The sequence below is a fragment of the Barbatula barbatula genome, assembly GCF_947034865.1.
Source record: "Barbatula barbatula genome assembly, chromosome: 3".
NCBI lineage: Eukaryota > Metazoa > Chordata > Actinopteri > Cypriniformes > Nemacheilidae > Barbatula > Barbatula barbatula.
The window spans coordinates 10,746,729-10,770,787 of record NC_136764.1 but is presented as its reverse complement, the minus strand read 5'-3'; the positions used below and the strand labels follow the sequence as shown (position 1 = coordinate 10,770,787).

General features: G+C 39.0%; 1 protein-coding gene across 2 annotated transcripts; it reads right to left on the bottom strand.

The window, feature by feature from the left end:
* Positions 1-1,211: 1,211 nt before the first annotated feature.
* LOC306892273 (3'-5' exoribonuclease HELZ2-like) lies at positions 1,212-18,865 on the bottom strand. 2 transcript variants are annotated; one of them, XM_079453257.1, is made up of 19 exons: positions 18,758-18,865; positions 16,303-16,869; positions 15,495-15,602; positions 14,875-15,401; positions 12,454-13,092; positions 11,514-12,306; positions 11,257-11,332; positions 7,023-10,806; positions 6,818-6,903; positions 6,101-6,238; positions 5,262-5,417; positions 5,043-5,187; positions 4,722-4,841; positions 3,935-4,127; positions 3,648-3,788; positions 3,355-3,576; positions 2,977-3,133; positions 2,658-2,825; positions 1,212-2,445 (listed from the first exon to the last, which is right to left on the bottom strand). In XM_079453257.1, the coding sequence occupies exons 2-19, from the start codon at positions 16,798-16,800 to the stop codon at positions 2,333-2,335; spliced, it is 8,064 nt and encodes a 2,687-aa protein (XP_079309383.1). In that variant the 5' UTR covers positions 16,801-16,869; positions 18,758-18,865; the 3' UTR covers positions 1,212-2,332. The 2 variants fall into 2 exon arrangements, with proteins under 2 accessions (XP_079309383.1, XP_079309384.1); XM_079453258.1 differs by lacking the exons at positions 1,212-2,445; positions 2,658-2,825; positions 2,977-3,133; ... (4 more) ...; positions 5,043-5,187; positions 5,262-5,417 and having other exon boundaries at positions 6,110-6,238; positions 6,814-6,903.
* Between the last annotated feature and the right edge of the window lie 5,194 nt (positions 18,866-24,059).

Genomic DNA, 24,059 nt, shown 5'->3' with positions numbered 1-24,059 from the left:
TACACATCCGCGTTATGTTTACCCCAATTAACGCGAACCAGTCTCCCTTCCATACATCGGGGGAATTATAGAGCCTCTTAAAGCAAGTCGCGAACGTTTTAACTTCCGTATTCTGACAAATTTCCAAGTGAAAAGGAATTTCAAAGGAGAAAATTTGTAAAAAATATAATGTTAGTGGGCGTGGCTTGCGGTTTTCACTGCGAATGGATTGGATGTGTAAAAACAGCTGTTGCTTTGATTTTGGAAGGAAACTGGCAGCAGACTGACAGTTGAAGGGGAGGAGTTAACGAATGCTCTGGCCAGGCCGTCTAGTTTTAGTCATTTGCATTGCAATGGATAGTCATTTTAGGGCAGAAAGTGTGCATTTTCTGATTTTATGAGATTTAGGGTACATTAATTTTAAAAAGAAAATGACACACATTGATAAGCTATTTACTATAAACGCTGCAATGTTTAATATAGTCCTTTTTTATTTCACTGACTTCAAGAAACGTCTTGATTAACTGTGATAAAACAATTTTATGAGTTCCTTTCTCCTCTTAATGACATTTCTGATTTTCAGTCACTCGTTCTTCTGCTCTATAACTTCATCAAAGCATACTTAAGATGAGCTGCCTGCCACCCTCAACACTGTTTGTTTTTGTTCACGAGCTAGGTGTCGGACTTTCCGGCTAAACCATAAAGGAAGAGGAATCACAATTATTAAGAAAACCTTTTTCGCCCAATTGCATGCTTATGTGGATTTCATTAAAATCTCATACAGTTCATGTATCAAAATTATTAACAAAACAGGTGACTTTATAGTAGTGGGGCCCCCAGAATTGTTACCACCTTTAACCCTACTTGCGACGTCCTTGGTGTGTGGCAATCATATTTTACAATAATTTACTATTTTTTAAATATGAACTACATGTATCTGATTCGAAGTAGATCTCAACTTTTAAAAATCCTGCACATATGGGTAAGAACACAAGTGAACATGACGCTTTCCTTTCGGAAATTTGTCAACATTAGGTTTGCTTTGTTGAGCAGCACATTGCTATGAATCCCAACGTTTTTTTTGTTTTAACGAAATAATTTGTGTTACAACACAGCTTTGCCAATATGGCAGGCCGTTGATTGGCACAGAACATTATTTTGGCTTAAGATACAGTACTTTGTACCTCAGTTTGAACAAACAAACAATAAACTTCCACATTGACAACAAGGTTAAATAAAAATATATTGTTTAACTATAAAACAAAACAGTTAGTTGTAAAACAGACCCGTAAACTTCACAACTTGTTTTAATACTGTTCAACTTTTTAACTTCAGACATTGAATATCTCTTAGCAGGCAAATACAGCAGCCATTAAATCACAGGTGTCACGGTTTAAAAAGTTTATTCCCAGTAACAAAAACAATCCAAAAAATCCTTTTATTATCCTTTAAATTATACCAGAGAGCACACATGTTAACAAGTATCGGAGGTCAACTCTCAAGTCTTTACAGTGGTCTCTGTTCTATTTTTAACAATAGTTATTGTAATTCACAGTGTATGAAGCTAAATCAGTTTTGAAATAGAACATAAGTACAGAATGTCTTGGGTATTGTATAGTTTCGAACTAGTGTTGACAAAATCTAAATAAATTTGCGCAATAATGATATACTAATATGAACCATTTTGCTGTATTCTAGGCCAAATTATGTAATGTAATGAATTGCATGATATTGATAGATGTGTCGTGCGTGTATATAATAATGCTGACTTTGTGTGTTTAAAGAGGAATTCTTGTCACATTTGCTGCAGAACATAATGGATTGGGAATTAACAGAAAAAGGTGGTGTATGATACTGTCATGTGGGGTACTAAAGGAAAAATGTGAATAAAATGTTACACTAAAATTAGTCTCATGAGTCACGAGTCCAAGTCAAGTTTCGAGTCAGCTGTCCACGAGTCCAACTCAATGTTTTTGCAACTTAAGTGCAACTCGAGTCCAAGTCGCGGACTTGAGTTTCCGTCTCTGCCAGAGAGTAATATAATTTTCCTTTCAGTTTAAATTGTGCACAGTTAAAATGTTCATAATCAAGCTTGAAGATAAAATTACATGGAAAGTTACCATAATGGTAAAAAAGATTCTGTTGTAAATGTACTCTTGAACTCCTATATCAGCATATGTGCGACTGCTATGGGTCTGAAAATGAAGTGCTTGAAATATATAATTCTTATTAAATAAACTTCCTTTACATTTGAACCTTTGAGAATATCTACCATGACGATTTACTTAAAACAAGAAAACATGGCCAATTTTTTTTAAATCTTCAAGATCAACCAAACAACATAAAATATAGTTTAATGGACATTGTGTACAGTTATCTGTTCTGCAGAGACCACACAGCTATGATCTGAATAATATTTGAGCAGTTTCCTCCATGCTAGGCTGCAGTTCAATAACTCCTGATTACCTAAACAACAGACCAATTAAAGATCAATTAATCATACATTACATGCTTTAAATCTGCAAACATAATTACTCTTATTTACTGTTGTAAGCTAATTTGTCAAATAGTTACAATGGTAAAATAAAAAATAGATTGTATGTTTATATCACAGTCATTTTCTAAAAACTGTATTTCAATTAATACCAACTGCCAATGTAATATAATTGAAAGATTACCCAGAATGCATAGCCCCTCCTTTGCTCTTGTGATGCCCACATTGATCTGATTTTCATCACCAACAAAGCCAATGTATTTGGAAAGCCATTCCCCTGAAGGAGAATGTTCAATCTCTTCACTGGGGCAAGAGCGAACCATTGACAGAATCACATACCGCCATTCGCTACCTGCAATTAAATCATCACATGCTATGTTGCAGGTTAAAAGAAGAACATGAACATCATAGCTGATGTGTATTATATTATAAATGCTTGCATATCGCACATCAGACAGCAACTAAATGGCCAAAAGTAGAAAAAAAGTATATTTTTGTTTCACCTTGACTCTTTGTAATGGTGGTGACGCTTCCACCTATCTGCAGTCTTTCTTTGAGTTTATCTTTGATGTGGGCCACCTGTGCATTATAAGGTGACAGAATGGCAATGTCCTCCGGGCTCACATCACCCACTGAATTCAGCTGAATACAGATGTCAACCTGCTCAACAACACAAATGATTTTACAGTATGGTATGGCCAATATTGAGCTTTGCAGTTTATCCCATTCTTATTTTCTATTTAAAATGTAGGCAAAATGTATGGTCATTATGACTTATTATTACAAACTTGTGAAGCAGCATATGTTCTAGTTACAAATGTTTACATAGTATTGTATGTGGTTAACAGTTGTAATATGCTCTATGTTATTTTATCACTTACAGCTTTATCAGCCTCTTTGCAGTTGACTTTCGAGTTCTCGTTCCCCCTTCCAGTTGAAACAACCTGACTGATCTCCTCACCTCTTATATCTCCAAACAGAATGTGCATGCTTTCACTCGTATTCTCAGTGGTAGCATGCAGCATACTGGCACTTTCAACTACACAAGTTTTCAGCATACTCTGGTAGTATGCCTCCGATGGGAATCTACAGATGTCTTCATGCTACAGAAAAAAATTCACAGTAAACTTCGTCTGTTTATTCTGTAGCACGTATTTAAGTGATAGTGTGGTACCATTCTGTACTGCGTGTCCAGCATTGTGTGTCTAACTCTACTCGTGTAGCGTTCAAACAGGGTGCGTGTCATTCCAAGTTTTCGTACATGCGTATTCTTTACAATTGGACGCAATTGCTTGTGATCACCCAACAGCACAACCTACAGGACGATAAAGATTAGTTGCAATCATTGTGGAATGATACATAAAACCCCTCTTTAGAAATCTGCGTCATTTGTGCCTTAAACCTCACACATTAGACATAAAATGTTTTATTGTGTTTGGATTACTGTAGATTAGTCATGACCTTCTCAGGTTTAAAGCTGACCAATGGGACGAGTGTCTGGGGTTCTGTTGCCATTGCACACTCATCGATGAGGATCTGTCGTGCACTGAGTGACTTAACAAGGTTGGGGGAGGCGGCAGCCGTGCAGGTGCACAGAATCACATCATGCCTTTCCAACTCATACAGACGTGCAGAATTTAACAGCTTCTTATATCTGAGGATACACACAGTGATGTGACATGCACACAATGTTCATGCCGATGTGCATGCATGCTCAAATATGTTGACAGACATGCACCAAGGAATTAAGTTTATTGTGTAACGGGTGGGCAATCCTGGTCCTGAAGGGTCTTGTAGAATATAGCTCCTTGTAATCCCAAAAGGTTGTAGTTTAACTCTGTAGGACAATGGCCACTTAGGACCAGGATTGCCAACCCCTGTTGTAGAGTATAAGGTCTGTTTAACAAGTGTTAGGATTAGAGATAGATAGAATTGATGGGATAAAAACCAAGAGGGAAATTATGTGGTTTAAAGCAGGACACCAAGTTATGCTGTAATATACAGAATTTATGGGGGTCTTATAACAGCAGAAGAAGAACAAACTTATCTGGTGTCATTATACCACTGATCTTAACACCTTTTTAACCAATAAAAATACTGTATATTGTGTAGTTGAGACTAATGATTGGAGAGAACTATTAGACCGGTATTTTAGGTTGCGATTGACAATTAGCTTATTCAATTCCATTACAAATATTGACAATATGTGACATTTATGATAGCATTAATGAGGGAAACTTCTACTTACTCCTCTATGTCATCATCTGTGATGGACTTTGGGGCAATTTTATTTCTCTTATCAAAGTCCAGTATAGCTTGGGCATGAGGATTGTGTCTCTCCCGAATCTTGTGATGAAGTGTTATTTCTCTAAAAATAAGATTGCAAAGAGCTTGAGCAGGGTACAGAAAAAAACTTCACAATTATGTTTCTTTTTTAATTGCAAGTATTGCAAAGGTATCGTAGAGAAAACCTGGAGATGAGATAAACATCTCACATATTATATGCAGCATTTGATGTTTATGCTGATGCATGATGTTATTGTTTGACTTTGGTTGTTATCTGCAGTACCTGAGCTCAGGTTTAGAGGTTTCCTGACGCACTGATTTTTGGGATAACTGCACGTTGCTCCCAGGATAAGGAAATTCCAGCATTTCCATCTGTCTGCTATACACACGTAATAGCTTGAGCTTGTACCCAAACCTCAGCAGGTATTCTAGACACACAAACAAACACCGATAAATATATAGACATGTTTCCGGCATTTTGTATTCTTAAAAATCTGCTTACCTGCAACTACATCCACAGACTTGTTTGAGGGTCCACAGTACAGAATAACCTCTTTCTTCTCTTTGTCTTTGACTTCCTTTAGGATCTGAGGTTTCTTAGAATTCAGCCGAGAGAACCAGTACACTATATAAGCTCCCACCACTGTTTTTCCTGTTCCTATAAAGCACATTTGAAAAGATGGTTTTATATATTTTCCTAATGTTTCTGTCTTTCATTGAGTACATTTAGCTGCTGCTTAGAAACAGCTGACTTATTAAATAACATTATTTATATACTACTTTCAAATTACATATTGCTGCTGTCCTTCTGAAACCTATTTTTTGCCATAAATAATAATTATTAGTCACCCGATATGTTTGTCACTGGGTTTTGCAAATATTTGACCAATACAAGGTATTAAAATGTGCTTGACAACACAGTATTTGATCATTTAAAGCACGTTTTTTTTTTCTTTTTCACTCCAAGAACCCCCCCTGTATTCAACAATATTCAAAGGCATTTATTTCTATCCAATAAAATATTTCAGAGCTTGATATTAACTGGAAAAGTGCTTATTCAATATAAAATTGACAAATAAAAATATTTTGGTTTTCAGTTGTTTTAAAATGTATTTCAGTGCTCATTTTGTATCATTTAAAATTATTTGTCATCCTGAGGCCCCCTTGGAAGTCAATTCCCCCCTGTTGAGAAACTCTGATTTATAGTGTAAAATGTTGTCTTTCCATACTCAAACAATTTGGACACATGAAGTTTCAGAAGGACACTGCTGATATACTGCATGCATTTATATTTTTGATTAATTACATATTAATAAATTGTCTATATTTTCATTGTGTAACCTGGAGGGCCTTGAATGAGGGTGAATTTGCCATTTAGAGCTTGGTCCAAAGCAATAAGCTGACTGTCATTCAGTTCAGGCAGGCCTGCTGGTATAGGCTCCTTCTTGAGCTCATCCAGCGTGACAGCTGGTTCAGAACCTGTGAATAAATAAATCGATTAAAAATTGTCTAATTTTAATTTCTGTGTAAATATAACTTTTATATCTACATTACTGTAGTAATAATATTCTACATGAATAATGTAGATAAATAAATATACATAAAACGTTAGACCTTACAAGACACCAATGGCGATAACTATAACTATATTAGCGTCCAGACCAACAGATGTAATGATAACTTGAGAGGGAGCACGAGTGGCAAGGATGCAAAACATATATCTTTCCAGCTTGCTCATGACTTGTAGTATATCATATTATATTATATAGGTAATCATTATATAGGTCTCTCCTCCAGCACACAGGAACACGCTGATGACTAAAGATTGTCTTTGCAAGTGGGGAGTGCGGATGTATGCAAATACTTAGTTTAACAGGCAAGTAGGATATATGGAATAAATGCAATGATTGAAGCCATGTTCTTGCATCTTCCATCACATTTATTTATATAAATATTTAGACCACTTTACAGGGTACATTCTATCAGGATGAATTTATGGTATGACCTACTCTGCCTTTAAATAAGACTTTCAAAATATCCTGAGAAGTTCATACAAACCAGCTTTCCCAATCCGATGTCCTAGTGCAATGTTTTTAACAAGTTCATTAGCTTTTGGCAAATTATTTACAGCACTTTCCTTTCGTCTGGATGAATAAAGGAGAAAGATCACAAATTATAGCACACTGTTGTTTTTACTGATTGTGTCATTTGTTTAAATAATAATAATAATGTGATGTAATGAGGCTGTTTATTAAATGCTTACATGTCAGGAAGGAGCTTAGGGATCACTTCAACTGTATAGGTGGTGTCCCTTTTGTCTTTTGGAAGATTCATGGATGCATACTTGATGTAAAAGTGTATCCTTTTTGACTTATTCTTTGAGGGTATATCTGAACATTGAGTTGTCACTCCATGAGCCACCCAAGTGAAGTAATCTGGATCAACGTCTGACTGGTGACTCTGAGCTGAGTTTGGCTTTGAAACTCTTTTTCGGATACAAAGAAAGCACTTGGCCAGGTCAAATTCAATCGCCCATTTCTTGAGATTTTGTTCAGGTAGAGAGAAGGTTCCAGAAAGACTTGAGGTGTTGCCAACCAAGGATTGCTTCCAGTATATGTGCACTTTCTCGATTACAACGCAATCGCTGTCATCTACGGCAGTCGTAGCTGACTCCATTTCACACAGTGGCTTCCATATCTTCACGTAATCTTCTACATCCTCATAGGAAGGTTTGGATGGGTGGTTTGCATCTCTGGAAAAGCATTTAATAGGACTGTGAGAGTGTTCCAAACAAATCTCAATGTTTGATCTGACACTCAGTAATTGTACAGTTGGTGCCCAGTAGCCTCTTTCCCTCTCTGAGGTCAGCTGGACCTGCAAAGTGTCTCCAGCTTTCAAACTGAGTGTGAAATTAACATAATGATAATTTTCAGACGTAGATGTGCGATCAGGATCCAATTTGGAATTATCAGTCACATCATCTCTTGTATTATCCGTAGTAGCCACTTCATCTGTTGTATTATCTGTAGTAGCCACTTCATCTGTTGTATTATCTGTAGTAGCCACTTCATCTGTTGTATTATCTGTAGTAGCCACTTCATCTGTTGTATTATCTGTAGTAGCCACTTCATCTGTTGTATAATCTAGAGTAGCCACTTCATCTGTTGTATTATCTGTAGTAGCCACTTCATCTGTTGTATTATCTGTGGTACCCACTTCATCTGTTGTATTATCTGTGGTACCCACTTCATCTGTTGTATTATCTGTGGTACCCACTTCATCTGTTGTATTATCTGTAGTAGCCACTTCATCTGTTGTATTATCTGTGGTACCCACTTCATCTGTTGTATTATCGGTTGTAGCCACATCACTATGTTGTATTACTTTTGCCGTCAATATGAGACTCTTCGCTTCTTCCCACCGTTCTTCTCTCACTGCCTCAATAATGGCATGCCAGGTGCTATGCTGTATCTCTGAACAAAATGTGATGTTCCTTTCTATGCTGTTGGTTGTGCTCATTGAGTACATCCGTTTTTTCCAAGTCAGTTTCATTTGTTTTTGTTGTATATCAAATATTGGTTGATCTTTTAGCTGTAGGTCTCTGTACATAACAGGAAGTCTGTCTGGGTAAGTTCCTTGGTCGAACGGAAAAGATAATATGAAACTTTCACCTTCGGCCAGAACAACTGTGACAACAGCCAGCTTGTATGTGCTTTGTGTCTGTAGACTGACAGCAAGGCAAAGTGACTCTGCTTTACTTTCAAACTGTTTTGACCTATCTTCTTCTCTTTCACACTTATTACACAATAGGTCGATATCTGAGCTCGAGTACTCAACAGTATTATTTTGGAGAACTGAATGCATGAGTCTCTGAACAACCACGTCTGTGTATCGCCGTATGGGTGAGGATGCTTGAGTGTATGTGTCCAGATGTAACGAAAAATGCCCAACTGAGGCATTTTCGCAAGAGAATGAACGAATCAAGAAAGCTTTGTTGAGACCGGCATTTAACTCGACAATGACTGGACATAGCTGTGGATGAATATCATCTGTGGAAATAAGGTCAGTCATTTTGTAAAAGTCGCAAGTCAAAGCTGCTGACTCTATCTTTTCCCACACCGATGTCAGAATGAGGAAATTGGTGGAAGTGTCTGGCAGATCTACAGGGTTTTTGTTGAGGTGATACATAAGGTGATTGGATAGATGTATAACTTCTGCATTTTGATCATAGATCTCCTTTAACTGCTCTGCTGTAGGAGGATTCTGACACCTCAGAGGAGTGCAGAATTTAGTGTTTGCATTCTTGGTCAGAAAGTCTGACATTTCATGGTTAAACATTATGTTTAGCTCCTCAATCATAAGATGTGATTCTCTCTCTCCTGGTTTCCGATGTTGATCAGGTTGGGCATAGGTCCAGCTTTCTTTAAGCCTAACTTTGCGTTGTGTTCTTGCAAAATGATAAGCCACTCTGACACAATCCTCCAAAGTATCAAACTTTAGTTCACCATTATACCTACTTGTTATGTTCTCAGCCTCTTCGTAGCTCAGCTGTTTTTTAGACTGTATCACAGAGAGCTTAAAGTCTTTATTTTTTATTATGCCTGACTCTTTTTCCACTTTGAGGATGAGTGAAATGGCTGGACGCTCTTTGTCTTTGATGAGACTGCATAAGTCAGTAAGATGGTTTGGAAACATGGAAACTAAAGGTTTTCCTCCATTTCTGTAATAAGTTGCTCCTCTCTTTTTTGCATCGCTATCAAGAGGACTTTCCTTAGGTACAAAACTAGCAACATCTGCAACATGAACACCTATTTCATAGCAGTCTCCCAGATCCACAGCACTTATAGCATCATCCAAGGCTCTCGCTCCTTTTGGATCAACAGTGAATGTTTTTAAACTTGTCAAATCTGTTCTTTTGCTGTAATCGATTACATCACGTTTTGTGGTAGACGCTGCAACCTTTTGCATCAGAGGAGACGGCATCAGTTGATACTCTAATTTTAAAATCTCCAGTCCCTCCTCTAATGTCGTCCCAATAGGTAGAAAATCTGTAACGTTTCCTAGTGGAATTGAACAGTGGGCTTTCCAGGTGAAAATTTGAACAACAAAAACAAAATCCTTTATAGTGTGTTCATCCAAAGGGAAATATCTTGTAATTTCCCAGTTGCCCTTGTGAAATTTCCATATTGGAAGGAGATTGCGTGTCTTCTTGCTTAGACAGATGCATATTTTTGTGGTTTTGCGGCAAATAGGTATCATTATCTTGGTGAGAAAGCTTCTTTCAGTTTCCTGGGTTGTTTTTCTGTCCTTTTTATTTTCTAAGAAGCAGACAAATGTAGAGGATGCTGTGTCCCTATTTGTGACTCCTAAAACCTTGCCAGTTAGATATCCTTCATCATGATGTAATCCTGTCTCCAATACAACTTCATCACCGGGGAAAGTCAGGCCTATGTTTTCCCTCCCTCTAATAGCAATTCGTTCAGTTAGGTTGTCATAAGGTACTACATAACCTGAATTATATGTCTCCATTACTAGTTCACCTTGTCTGTAGATAGTTGGCTGTTCCCTGACTAGCTTCAACAGGTCCTCCTTTTCACTAGCAGGAATACACATTTTTTGGTCATGGTTAACTTCATTCTCATCATCCGAGTCACTGTCCATGTTGTAGTCCTCAATCATCTCTTTCAATATAAGATCAGTTTCAGGTTGGAGGGATACATCATCCTCAATTTTTACTACCTTTTCTGTTTTCTTAAATTTCAAAACTTCTGACACTTCCTGTTCTAGGACGTCACTGGTCAAGTAGTCGGGTTTAGCACTGCCATTGGTGATGCAATATCCTATGTAGGACTTCCAGATCCTTGAGCACTTTCCAAAGCAGCAAAGAGCACCAGCATCTCCAACCACAACCACCAGTGACTGGGCTCTGGTTATGGCGGTGTTTAGTGCATGAACATCGTTAAAAAACTCCAGACAACTTGACTCTGATTGAAGAAGTGTGTTCCTTGTCTGAACGGTTGTTATGATGATGACCCTGAACTGCATCCCTAGAAAACACATGCCATTTTTAAGAAGCTGTAAAGCTAATGTTTTTTATAAATATAGCTGCAAATAACGCAGGTACACAATACACTGCGTTGTAGTTAAATGTAATTTTTAAAATGTTATTTTATTATTTGCTGCAATGTAACCATTTTTGCCTTGTTACCTTTCTGGCATGTTGGCACATGTACATGTCCGGTCACCAGGACGAACTGGTATCACTATACTGGGTCAAGAGACTTTGCTTTCAAGGCAAACTTGACTAAACCCAGGCATATTTATTAAATGTTGTCTGACCAGTATGTGGTGAGATCACCAAATTTCACATGCTATATTGGGGCCTATATATTCAACGAATACTATATCAGACTTTAACTTGATTAACAATGTTATGTATGACTTAGGATGCCTAAATAAAATCTTGTATGAAATTAATTTTGATTGTTCAATTGTACCTTGAATGTTTGCTAAATTCTGGACCTGTATCCTATGAAGTTCTTTCGACCGGAGATGGTTTCTGATAACCTCAACCTGAATAATACAAAAGTGTGTATAGGTGAAATTTGTATATTTGAAGTTCATTAGACTTTTGTATGTTTGTTTGATCTTTATTCATATCAATTATGAGTAATTACAACATCAAGAGTATAATGGTATCAGTTTTAGCCTTTAGCCATACATTAGTCATTAATAAGAATGCTATAAACCCTACCTGCTTGCCTTCACTTAGCACACAGATCTGCTTTGGTTCTTTTTCACCCCATTCTACCGGCCAGTTGGTTACAAGCTCTTGGATCACATTTATCACGGAGGTGACCTCAGCATGGTTGTACCAGGACAAGGAAGTGGGGTTCAAAAGACACTCTCCTCTGACATGGTGGAACATCAGAGGGTGTAGCTTGGGATGACGACGAACATCACCTTTGGCCTTGATGCCATCGCTTACGTAAAAGTGAATGGATACAAAGTCCACAATTTCTGACGTGGAACGGTAGTTTTCATTGAAGATTATCCGACTTTTCTTTGCAATGTTGCTGCTGTGATCTTGGTAGTAGCGGAAGAGGCGATTTAGCATCGTGTGATCTGAATGTTTATCGTTAGTTATAGAGAAAAGTTTCGGAGCCATCTGCATGTGGTCTCCTGCTAAAACAACTCGAGTCTGTTTGTTTGCTAACCCGAGAGCCATGACGGCTTCAGTCTCCAGCATCTGAGATGCTTCATCTATCAAGATGTGGCTGAAAAAACCTGAAGGAAGGTTGAGCTCACGGAAACGACGCGCCATAGATGTGGTGGTTATGATGATCCGATGTGACTCTAGTTGGGAGCTTGTTGGGAAGATAAAAGACTGACCATCGGCAGAGAAGAGACAATATTTATGAGTTATGTCATCCGTTGCCATGATAGAGGCTCCCCCTTTGTTTGCCTTTATCCTGAGTATTTTGAGGTTTGGATGCCCATTTGTAATATACGGATGGAAGTGCACTCTCACATATAGATCTGCAGAGCTAAAAGAAGTGTAATTGATAATAAAATATCTTAAAAAATCTATACTTTTCCAGTTTTCTTACACATGATCATATTGAATTAGGCAGAGAGTTTTGCATGGAACTGTATTGCTATTATTATCCATTGTGTATGTCAGAGAAGTTTACCTGTTAGTGTGTGTGCAGATGAGTACTTTGGTTTTGGGCTGAAGTGCCAGCTGTATAGCCGCTGAGGCGAGGCAGTGTGTCTTCCCAGTGCCAAACGGTCCGTATATCAGCAAGGGTGCTGCAACTTCGCTGGCCTCACACTTCCCAAGGATAAAATTCAAGGCAATTTGCTGCTTGTTGTTCATTTCATACTGTTTGTTCCTGTTTACAGGGACACAACAGTGACTGAGCTCAGGCAGAACCGTGTGCAGGTCAGTTAGATGGTCAACAGCCTGGTGCATCTGACAAAACCACAGTCTGTCTAGCTGGAACTGAACTTCCATTTCACAACTTGTTTCTTTCTTCAGCTGCAGCTCAGACACGAAATTTGAGGATAGCTCAAGAACAATGTGATTCTCATCGGCAGCCTGCCTAAACACCAACGCCTCATACACTCGGTTTGTGTACTTCACAGACTCACCGGTATTTGCTGTTTTAATGTTTAACAAAGCTGTCCTCACCCCTCGTTTCAGCATAAGCCCTTCAGGGGTGTCTGGTGTAAGTGAACAAGATACCTTGAGACTAGCACACAGCCTCCGAGAAGCGAAAAATGGCGATGCGTTCAGCTCAGAGAGTGACGCGAGTCCACAAACATTTAATCTGGAAGTTAAAGAAATAGGGATATAAATATAGCTGCAGATAAAGGCCACTTTAAAAACAAATGTTGATTATCATTGAGCTTTCATATGTTCCAACAACAAAAAAGGGTAGTAACGATATGCACAAAATATTTGTAATTTAAATGTATTTTAAAGTTAAATGTATATTTTTACAGTATTAGTTGGCGCTATACCAAAACTGCCATGTTCAGCTAAGGAGTTGTGGCATTGACATTAAATAATCATGTTCTTTGAACAGTGAAAGACTCCAGTAACAACACCATTGTTGGTTCCTAGCTTCTAATAAATATCAGGGTTGGATTGTCAATAAAGTGTTGGCATTGAGTCAACACCACCATTCCTACTGTACCTATCCCACATATTCAGGCCATCCTCTCCATTCAAGAGTTTTTCTCTCAAGTGAATAAACTGAGCTATACTAAACAACAGCGGCCTTGCCCATGTTTTACTAAGTCATGACAACAATTGACTGGAATAAAATGCTTTTAATGACTTTTTGGGCAGCATAGTTTGCTCAGTTGAGTGGTTACACCTATCTGAGTGTTTTAGAATCAGAGACCAGATTATTAGTATATTAGCAACTCTGTCTTAAAAACACTTTTTTAATGGGTTGTCACCCTAGTAGAACCCTAGTAACCCTTGTATGACATATCGCTTATTGACCCACAAACTCTTTGTAAGTCGCTTTGGATAAAAGGGTCTGCTAAATGACTAAATGTAAATGTCACCCACTTCAAACCCTAGTACATTTCAATGATTCTTCATGTACATTATCCAGGTGGGGCACAATAAAATCACTATTATTGGAATTTACGTCCAAGAGTCTCAGCTGGCCTTTATGAAGTGTCTGATTCAGAAGAAACCCAGTGGATAAAACACACCTGTTCTGTTGGTGTGGCTGATATTGTCTAGGTGTCATGATATAATTAGACTTTAGAAGGCTGTAGCCATCACAAGAACACTTCTCTGAACTTATTTTTATTAACTTTGAACTCTCATCTCATGCATCCAATAAAAGAACCTCACTTGGCTTTTAGAAAGTCTGTGATCCAAAAGAAACTGAGAATATGATAAACATCTGCAGGTGTGACTGATACTTACTGTCTGTGTGTCATGAGATAAATTAGAATTAGACTTACTGATGGCATTAAAATGCAAACATTAACAATAATTGTTTCTTGGACTAGTATTCTTATTAATTACTCCATTAAAAGGACAGTTAACCCAAAAATAAAAATACATCATTAAATCACCCTCAGGTCATTTAAAACCTGTGGAACACTTGAGTCTGGTTTGTGTCTATATGTTAAATTCATGAGTTTGCCTCGCAGAAAATAAGTACCGATAATAAGGGACAGATGGTATGCGTATTTGGCATGGGGAGATTGTTCATAGCAAGAAAACCGGGTTAGTTATCTGCATGTGCTCCTCCCAAACTTTGTTTTTAAAATATAATTTGTTGTTTCGTTACTAGGGTTCTCAAAAATATAATTCTTTGTGTTTTGCAGAAGAAAGAACGTCATACAGGTTTGAAATGGAACAAGGGTAGTCAAATAACAAATACATTTGACTTTTGGGATCCCAAAATATTAGTAATAATGGATCCGCTTGTTCAACAATAACCCCACCCCTAACCTGGTCTTCCACCTCCCCGCCTGTACCCTTTATATTAGTTTAGGTTTTTATTAAAAACAAGATTTGTTTTTAATTCTGTCATGGTGACAGCATGGTTTTGGTTTACATTCAAATACACAAAATGTACCTTCTAATGAGCTTCTCCTCTGCTATTTCCTCTCTGAACAGGAAGTCATGAGCTCTCTCTCTGTAGTTGTCCTGGTGAAGAGGGGAACTGTGATCTGTGTAGAAGCTGAACTGCAGATTTATCTGAGGTGGCTTGTATTTACTGAGCAGCAGCTCCAGCTCGTCTTCCTTCTTCCTGTTGAAGAAGGGCACGATGACCCTGTTTCCTCTGTCCCAGCGTTCATTCCAAAAAGTTTTAGCACATTTGCTCTCTTCTTCATCCGGCTTGGCATGAAATTCCTTGCCCACTCTAACTCTAAGTATTCTAAGCAGAACCGGTCGAATGTCAAAGTCTAACACCAGCCATTGCTCGTACACACCGGGGAGGAACGACAAAAAGCACACGCTTAGCTCGTAGGTGGAGTGCGAGGAGCGGAGATGGTGGCCAGTGGTGTATGTTAACGGGGGGAAAGTGTTCCTCACATTATCACCCAAAGAGAATACAGCACCCCTCTCAACTTTTAACAAAGCCACATGCTCCAAAGATCTCTAGACAAAAATAAATAAGCACATGCGTGTGAGTGCCCAGTGCACAACAGTTGCATAATACAGCCGAATCAAATAATAGTGTATATCGCTCACCTCGGTGGTGATTTTGAATCTCCATGTGATTTCTTCACATGTTTTTAAACAGTCCAAACACAGATTCTGATCCTGTGTAACGTACACATCATCTACCTGCTGGGAAAGCTGCAAAATATACACACATTTGCAGTAAGTGTACATAGATTATGATGTTTTGGTTTCTTCTATAGAGGGTATGCATTAACGTCACTTTCCCACGTCAACAAAAATGTGGCGACACGCTGCCCTAGGGGGCAAAACACCCGCCATCGACTACATCTAACTAATTGTTCCATTTTTCTTTAATGGGAGCTGTCCTGCATGCATTCACGGACACGTCATCTTCATATAAAGTTATCGTACGGCTTCGGTGCAGAAAGGTCTGCGACACGATTGTTTGTAAAACTTTTACACAGCTTATGGTCAGTTAAGGCAATAAATACCTGTGACTACTTTTATTCACATGTCGTTTTATTTGGTTCAGAAGTGGTTAGTTTTAGGGTGGGGAAGCATTCCGGTCATAGTGCAACAATGAAAACGAATCCCAATGAAACATTTCCGCACGTTGTTTAAGCGTCATACACAGTTAATGTAGCATATAAAAATTCATATTATAACAAAAAACTAAATAAACTGGTATATCGCCCAGCACTAGAATAATTGCGTTTCCTGATATTGTGAGCAGTGTTTTACCAGTCAAATGGCCATGCTCCGGAATGACGACATGTCCATACCCTCTATGGAAAAGACATGGGATATGCCCACCTTGCAGATTTGGTGAGATAAGGTTCAAATTGTGTGTGTTTTGTTGTGTTATTATACCCACAGTAAGGATTTCATTGCTGCTCTTGCTGTACTCCTCCAGCAGTTTCTCCTTGTACGATGAGGGACCCTGAGAGCTTGAAAGAGCATCCCCTTGCCTGCTCTGTTCATGCAGTTTCTCTGTCTGATTTATCAAAAGAATCAAGCTTTTGCGGTCAAGATTTAATTGTTTTTGCAGGTTCCACACCGCTGCCTCCTCTGCGCTCCTGGCAAAAGTGCAGCGCTCACGATGCACATAACACCCCACATCTTCCTTAAAAAACCAGCAAACCTCATATCGACTAGGTCGTGGGTATGAGGGTCGATTGGATAAAGGGCTCCATCTGTGACCTTTGACCTTGGCTTTGACCAGCATCAGGTCTTGAACGCACTGGTGAGGCACTGAGAGGAAGGAGTAGGAAATGCTAGAGCGCCTGTGAGTGCATTCATTGCAGGCAACTCTCAGCTCATACACCTGCATGAACTCCTGCAGCTTAGCATCTCTAGACTGCATTGTAGACATTGCTGCAAACTCACATTCAGTCTGTCATAAACATCCTTGACCAGCAGCTCATCAGTTCATCACTAACTCCTGAAGTGAGGAAAGAAAAGTTATTTGGACAACTTCTGTATATGACAGAGACTATGTACAGATGATATTTACATTCATTAAAGTCCATAAACCAACAGTATATTCAAACCTCTACACCTGCCCTCCAACCAACCTTGCAGCTACTAGATTATTTGCGCAGGCAAATTTGTGATTAAGTTTTAAATACAGCAATGAATAAGCAGTGCTGTGTGCCATGTAACCACATACTCCCACTGACATGGCACACCATACTTAGGCTCAAAGACGATTGGATACCGCATTCTGCAACGGGATCCAATCAAAACACTCAGAACCCTGCTTTGCCACTACCCTGAGCAGGGTAGCAATACACATAGCAGAATAACAATTATAAAAACGCCAAGTGCCGGGGCAGAGCAAGGTAGAAATTTGTATATTTGTATATTTAGCGCTGGCATGCAGCCAGTGATATAGAATAAATAACACAGGGAAGAGGCGACTGGTGTACATAGCGAGGACGGAAACAGGCGCAACCTGGTATGTTTGCATCCCAAAGCAGTAAAGACAGTGACGGTGAAGGACACGGCCACACACTGTATAAGACACAGGCATTTACATTACATTACATTTACATTTAGGCTTTTGGCAGACGCTTTTATCCAAAGCAACTTACATAGCATTACATTGCATTATCCTACACATGTTACATAGGTATCTGCAATCCCCTGGGATCCAACCCACAACCTTGCGTTGTTAATGCAATGCTCTTACCACTGAGCTTTACTTTAATAATTCCACATTGAAAAGTCTTGATACTGTACAGGTGACACACTGAGGTGATGTACTGTCATTCAAAAGTGGAATGAGTCGATTGTTCTCTCTTAATAGTCATCTGAAATTATAGAATGCTTAGTCCTTGTTTAATCCCTTTTTTCTGTGATCATTCCATAGGAAAATACCCTAGCAACCATCTGGAAAACCTCAGTTTCTGCCTTTAAAACAACAAAAAAGTAATTAAATTTAAACATATATAATATTTACTGACTGTTAAACAGTATGCCCAGAGCGCTTGTCGCTTTTGTTCTGAAATCCAAAAAGACGCGTTTACCGTAATGCGCAGTATATGCGCGAATCAAAACTGCGTGTGGGACTTTCGTTTTCGAAGTGGCGGCTGGCTTGACCGCAGTCAGAAACTAAACCAAACAGAGCACCTATAGTCTAGACTATAGTCTAGAATTTCTATTACCATAGAAACCAACGACAAATCACTTGGAAACAATGCAATGCAATCTATGCATGCACCAAAGGACACTAAAACTAAACATGATGACATATACAAATGTATGCAGACGTCAGCGATTAGATTATCACCAGACTAAATGTTGGAACCAGGAAATACTTTGTACAACTGTCTGACTGTTTTATCTAGACCAGTTACATAATTAATTTACAGTGAAATGTAAACAGCCATTATTGTATTTGTTTTATGAAAAGAAAAGCCATTACATTGTAGTTAAATAGTTAAACAGCATTTATCGTAAATGTAGCTATTATGAAACATTTGACATTTATAGAAACGTACGAACATACAGTAGCTATTGCGCTGCTTTTAAACATCAAATAAATAGCGATAAAAACATGTTTACAACCGCCTACTGTCAATAAGAACGACTTAATGATGAATTATGACACGCAATGTTATCAGTAAAGTACAGTCGTCTGTTTAAATAAATGCGATACGATAATGATAATTGGCTTTAAAATAAATACAATTTTAAATAAAAAAAATGTTACAATACAGACATTTACAAGAAGTAATGAAAAACTAAAGCGGACATCCGAGAGATCAGCCTACAATGAAACGATATCTACCATTTTCATAACTTATTACATTTAACGTTCAACTCACCTCTAAGAGCTGGCCTCTACGTGACCTCGGATTTTAACTGCACAAAATGCAAAAGTTCATTTTTATTTGGTATCACTCCCGGGGTAATATTCAGTTCCTGTGAAAACTGTTCCAGTGGGCGGGGTTAGTGTGAAAATTAATTCCGTGGTGGGCGTGGCCTTTGCACTACGGACAAAGAGAATGATTTGGAATGTTGTCATTTGTTCTTCCACTCCTTTTTGGATGATTTTTTTCGTTTTTCGCAATACAGCCGAATGGTCATATACCCCGTTTAGATGTACACTGTTTATGTTATTCACATAATAGGCCTATACTAAAATGCTTATTGTTTTGCATGTGCTTTAAAACGCTTTTCTCGTGTTTTTGTTGTTACGTGGATGAAACTAAACGACATACATTCCAAGGAATCAGGTTACATGTTGAAATGGTTTTAATAAACATATTTTCATTGTGTGTGTGTGTAATGTCATTACAAATACTGACTGCAGTGCAAAACATTTTATTAAAAAGCCAGTATGTCTCTGTATGATTATGAGTCAGAAATTAATCAGAATTAACAATAATTACATGTTTATTTGTTATCAACTAACATGACATTTTACATACCTCTGAAACTGGAAAATTCACTGGCAGTCACACCCAGAATTGTCTCAGATAGATTTTTCTCTGCGTGCTTGATAGTTATTGGTCTGAAAAAGAGCAACACTTGGGACATTAACTGTAGTATCTTCCATATAAATCAGGCTACTACATTTAATAGTTAACTTCAAGACTTTACTTTCTGTTTGCAACAGCTACAGCAACAGACATAAACATTCCATGTCTCACGCATGGCACATCTTCTTCACAACACTTGTAATACAATGACACCTAGTGGTTACTCCAGGATACTACATCCCCTCCTTAAGCTAAATACCCATAACCTTACTTACAGAATATAACACTGTAACAATCACATTCTCAATATTTTAATGGTTAGTATTTTCTTTTAGAAAAAAACAAGAACTCTTCAACAACTAACTCAATTATATTATTGATTGTCTTTGACTGACTTGACTTATGTAACATAGTCTTTCAAGTGAACTGGAGAACGTATCTCTCTTGCAGACCTTCTCAGATTTGTAGGTTGATTAGTCTCTTTTTCAACAACCGTCACTTCTAGCGATTGTCCTGTTTCAAGGGAAAACATCTCCTTTCCTGCTGATGCATTGAAAACATCTGCACTAGGCAATGCCGAAGCGTCAACATCCTGTTCATTTTCTCTGGGTATTACAGTCTCAAGCATCTCGTCTGTTCTGCGATTTCTTATTTGGTCCACATGTCTATTCACAGTTTGTCCATGCCCTAGAGAAGTCTTGTATGAAAGAGGTCCTGTACAACATTCCACTACTGCAGGAATCCATTTGGGTCCACCACCATAGTTCCTCACGTACACTGAATCTCCCACTTCAAAACTTCTGAGTTTACAGCTTTTATCATGGCCTTCTTTTTGTTTCTGCTGTTTTTTTAGAACTTTGGACTTCACATCAGGCGTGAGTAAGTCAAATGTAGATCTCAACCTCTGTGACATTAACATCTGAGCAGGTGACAACCCAGTTGTTGTATGAGGCGTGATTCTATAATTAAACAAGAATCTTGCTACTCTTGTCTCCACAGTGTCACCTTTCATCTTTTTCATCCCCTCCTTGAAAGTTTGAACAGCACGTTCAGCTAGGCCGTTCGAAGAAGGATGATAAGGAGCTGACGTTACATGTTGAATGCCATTCCTCTTCATGAAATTTTCAAACTCTGTACTGGTAAAACATGCTGCATTATCAGAGACCAACATTTTGGGTAATCCATGTGTACTGAAACACATTCTCAGTTTCTCAATTGTAATTTGGGAAGTGGCATGTGTGACAGGATAAACTTCCATCCATTTAGAATGAGAATCTACCAGAATTAGGAACATTCTTCCTAAGAAGGGCCCTGCGTAGTCTACATGAAGTCTTTCCCAGGGTGAGCCCGGCCACTCCCACGGGTGCAAAGGAGCTTGAGCAGGTGCTTTTCTGAAACTTTGACACACCTCACAATTCTGAACCACTCTCTCTACATCCTGATCCATACCAGGCCACCACATGTAAGATCGGGCCAATCCCTTCATTCTGGACATGCCGGAATGAGTCTGATGTAACTGTTTCAATACAGCCACTCGACCTTGTGATGGTATGATGATTCTCGCTCCCCAGGTCACACATCCATCTTTGACACTCAGAGCATCTCTCCTGTGATGGTACGGTAACACTTGTGGCTCCACCTTCTCAGGCCAACCCTGTAATATGTACTTATGTACCGTGGAGAGTGTTATGTCGTGTGATGTCCACTTCCGAATTTGTGCTGCACTTACAGGCGAATCATCCATTAAGTCCATCATTAACACTTGATCATTAGTGTCATCCGGTTCTCCATCACCTGGCACTGGGAGTCTACTCAGCGCGTCAGCATTTTGGTGGTACCTTCCTGGTTTATACACAATGTTGTACTGATACGCTTGTAACATCACGGCCCACCTTTGCACTCTAGGTGATCCCATTTGAGGAACTGCCTTCGTTTCATTGAACAAATGGATCAAGGGCTTATGATTAGTGCAAATTGTGAATGCACAACCATACAAGTACTTATGAAATCTTTGGATGCCAAAAATACACAGCTAAGCCTTCTTTGTCCAACTGTGAATAACGCTTCTCTGCAGACGTTAGCGTTCGTGACATGAACCCAAGGGGTTTCTCCACACTCTCTCCTTTTTTACGTTGCGAGAGCACTGCACCAACCCCGTATGGTGAGGCATCACAAGCCAGAACCAGTTCTGAATCTGATGAGTAATGGACTAGCACCTCTGCTGATTTTAGTAGAGCCTTAGATTCCTTAAAAGCTTCTTGTCGTGGCTTTTTCCACATCCACTGAACATCTTTTCTCAGCAGCAGATGTGGGGGGCTAGTAGTGTCGCCAGGTTTGGAAGGAACTTATTATAATAGTTCAGCAACCCCAGGTATGCTTTAAGTTCTGTGACATTCCTTGGTTCTGGTGCTTCTTCAATGGCTTTCACTTTAATTCCTAAAGGATGTAGACCCTGTGCATCTACTTTGTGTCCTAAATATTCCACCTCATCTGCCAGGAACACGCATTTTCCCCGTTTCAGTCGCAAACCAGCTTCTTTCAGTCTCAACAGCACTTTCTCCAGTGTCTTCAAGTGATTTTCTTGGTTTACTCCAGTCACCAATATATCATCCAGATAAACAACGACTCCCGGAATACCTTGCAGCAATCCCTCCATTGTCCTCTGAAAGATAGCAGGAGCTGAAGCAACTCCGAAGGGCAGACGATTATATGTGAATAACCCTTTTTGTGTATTCACTGTCAAGTATTTCTTGGAGCTTTCATCCATGATGATTTGTAGGTATGCGTGACTCATGTCCAGTTTTGTGAACTGCTTTCCTCCATCCAGCAGAGCAAAAAGATCTTCCACCCTGGAATTCCACAATTGGATACTGTTCCAAAGTTGACACTCTGTTGACTGTGAGTTTGTAGTCACCTCATAGTCATAAAATGCCATCTGGTTCCAAGATAGGAACAACAGGAGCCTCCCACTCTGAATACTTAACAGGTGAGATGATTTTGTCCCGCAGCAGACGATCAATCTCTTCCTCCACCTTTGTTTTCAGGGCGTATGGCACAGATCTAGGTCTGAAAAACCTTGGTATGGCATCAATCGGCACATGAATAGTAGCAGTAGTGCCCCTTAATGTACCAAGCTCCTCTTTGAACACTTCCTCATGCTCGGATAGCACCTGCTGCAATGTCATCATCTCCGACTGTATCAGCTTTATTTCACTCCATTGCAGTTGAATTTCTTCCAGCCAGGCTCTGCCTAGTAAGCATGGTCCTGTTCCCTTCACTATAACAAGTGGCATTTTATTTTCCTGCTGCTGGTACTTTACTTTCACATCAGCCACACCCACTATCTGTAATGGCTCTCCTGTATACGTTCTCAACTTGATTTTTGTGAGTCTCAGTTTGGGAGCTTCTGAGTTTTTCCAGATGTCCTTGTACATTCCCTCATTCATAAGGCTGACACTACACCCGGTATCAATCTCAAAGGTTACCAGTCTGTCATCCACATCTAACTCAACAGTGAGGGGTTTCACTTTCTTCAATGCATCCGTTTTTACACATGCCAAAGTGAACGTTTCTTCAGATTCATCACTCTCATTATTTTCACTTACATTAAATGCTCGATGCGGACGCACTCCTTTTCCCTTTTGTGCGTATCCACTCTGTTTGCTTTTGTTGCGACAGGCCCTCGCAATATGGCCTATTTTCCCACACACATAACATTTGTCCTTCTTAAATCTGCAGTCGTCGGCGTTGTGGTTTTTTCCACTACATCTGTAGCATTCTCTGATTTTTTTTTGTGCAATCGTTTCTCCCTTTTTCCAGCGATCTGGTTTCCTCGCTTTAAACATGACGCTGTTACATGCCTGTACGCTGGATTTATTTTGCAAATCGAGCACGTTTTTTGCTTGCCGCTTCAGTGGCTACTGCAATTTTAAGAGCATTTTCAAACGTCAGATTTGTTTCTGAAAGCAAACGTCTCTGAATCCGATCATCATCAATGCCACACACAAGTCGATCCCTCAGCATCTGGTCTAAAGTTGCTCCATAATTACAATCTTGTGCTAACCGACGCAACTCTGCTACATATTCTGTCACAGTCTCTGTTGGCTTCTTCGTTCTCGAATCAAATTTAAATATCTGTACAATCTCACTTGGCTGAGGATTGAAATGATTTTTTAGCATCGTTACCAGTTGCTGATAAGTCTTTTCACTTGGTTTTGTAGGGCTAAGAAGATTTCGCATCACACTGTAAGTTTGTGGTCCCACAACACTTATGAGAATAGCTCTTTGCTTACCCTCCTCTTCGATGTCATTAGCCACAAAAAATTGCTCCAGTATTTCAGAATACTCTTCCCATGTTTGAGCTTTTGCATCAAATGCTGCCAGTGAGCCAATAGTTCCTGTTGCCATGATTAATCCTCTTCACTTTTTCCTTTAGAATCGTCTGTTTCCACTTCAACCAGTTATCAGCACTCTGCTCCTTTTGATATCCTCAATCCGTTGTCATCACAGGCGTCCCGCTTTATCCTCGTCACCAAAAATGTAGTATCTTCCATATAAATCAGGCTACTACATTTAATAGTTAACTTCAAGACTTTACTTTCTGTTTGCAACAGTTACAGCAACAGACATAAACATTCCATGTCTT

Coding starts and splice junctions, on each gene's coding strand:
- LOC306892273 (XM_079453257.1), bottom strand. CDS start 16,800: ATGTCTACAATGCAGTCTAGAGATGCTAAGCTGCAGGAGTTCATGCAG. Junction 15,402..15,494: donor GATTCAAAATCACCACCGAG/GTGAGCGATATA, acceptor ATTTTTGTCTAG/AGATCTTTGGAGCATGTGGC. Junction 5,188..5,261: donor GTCTGTGGATGTAGTTGCAG/GTAAGCAGATTT, acceptor TTGTGTGTCTAG/AATACCTGCTGAGGTTTGGG.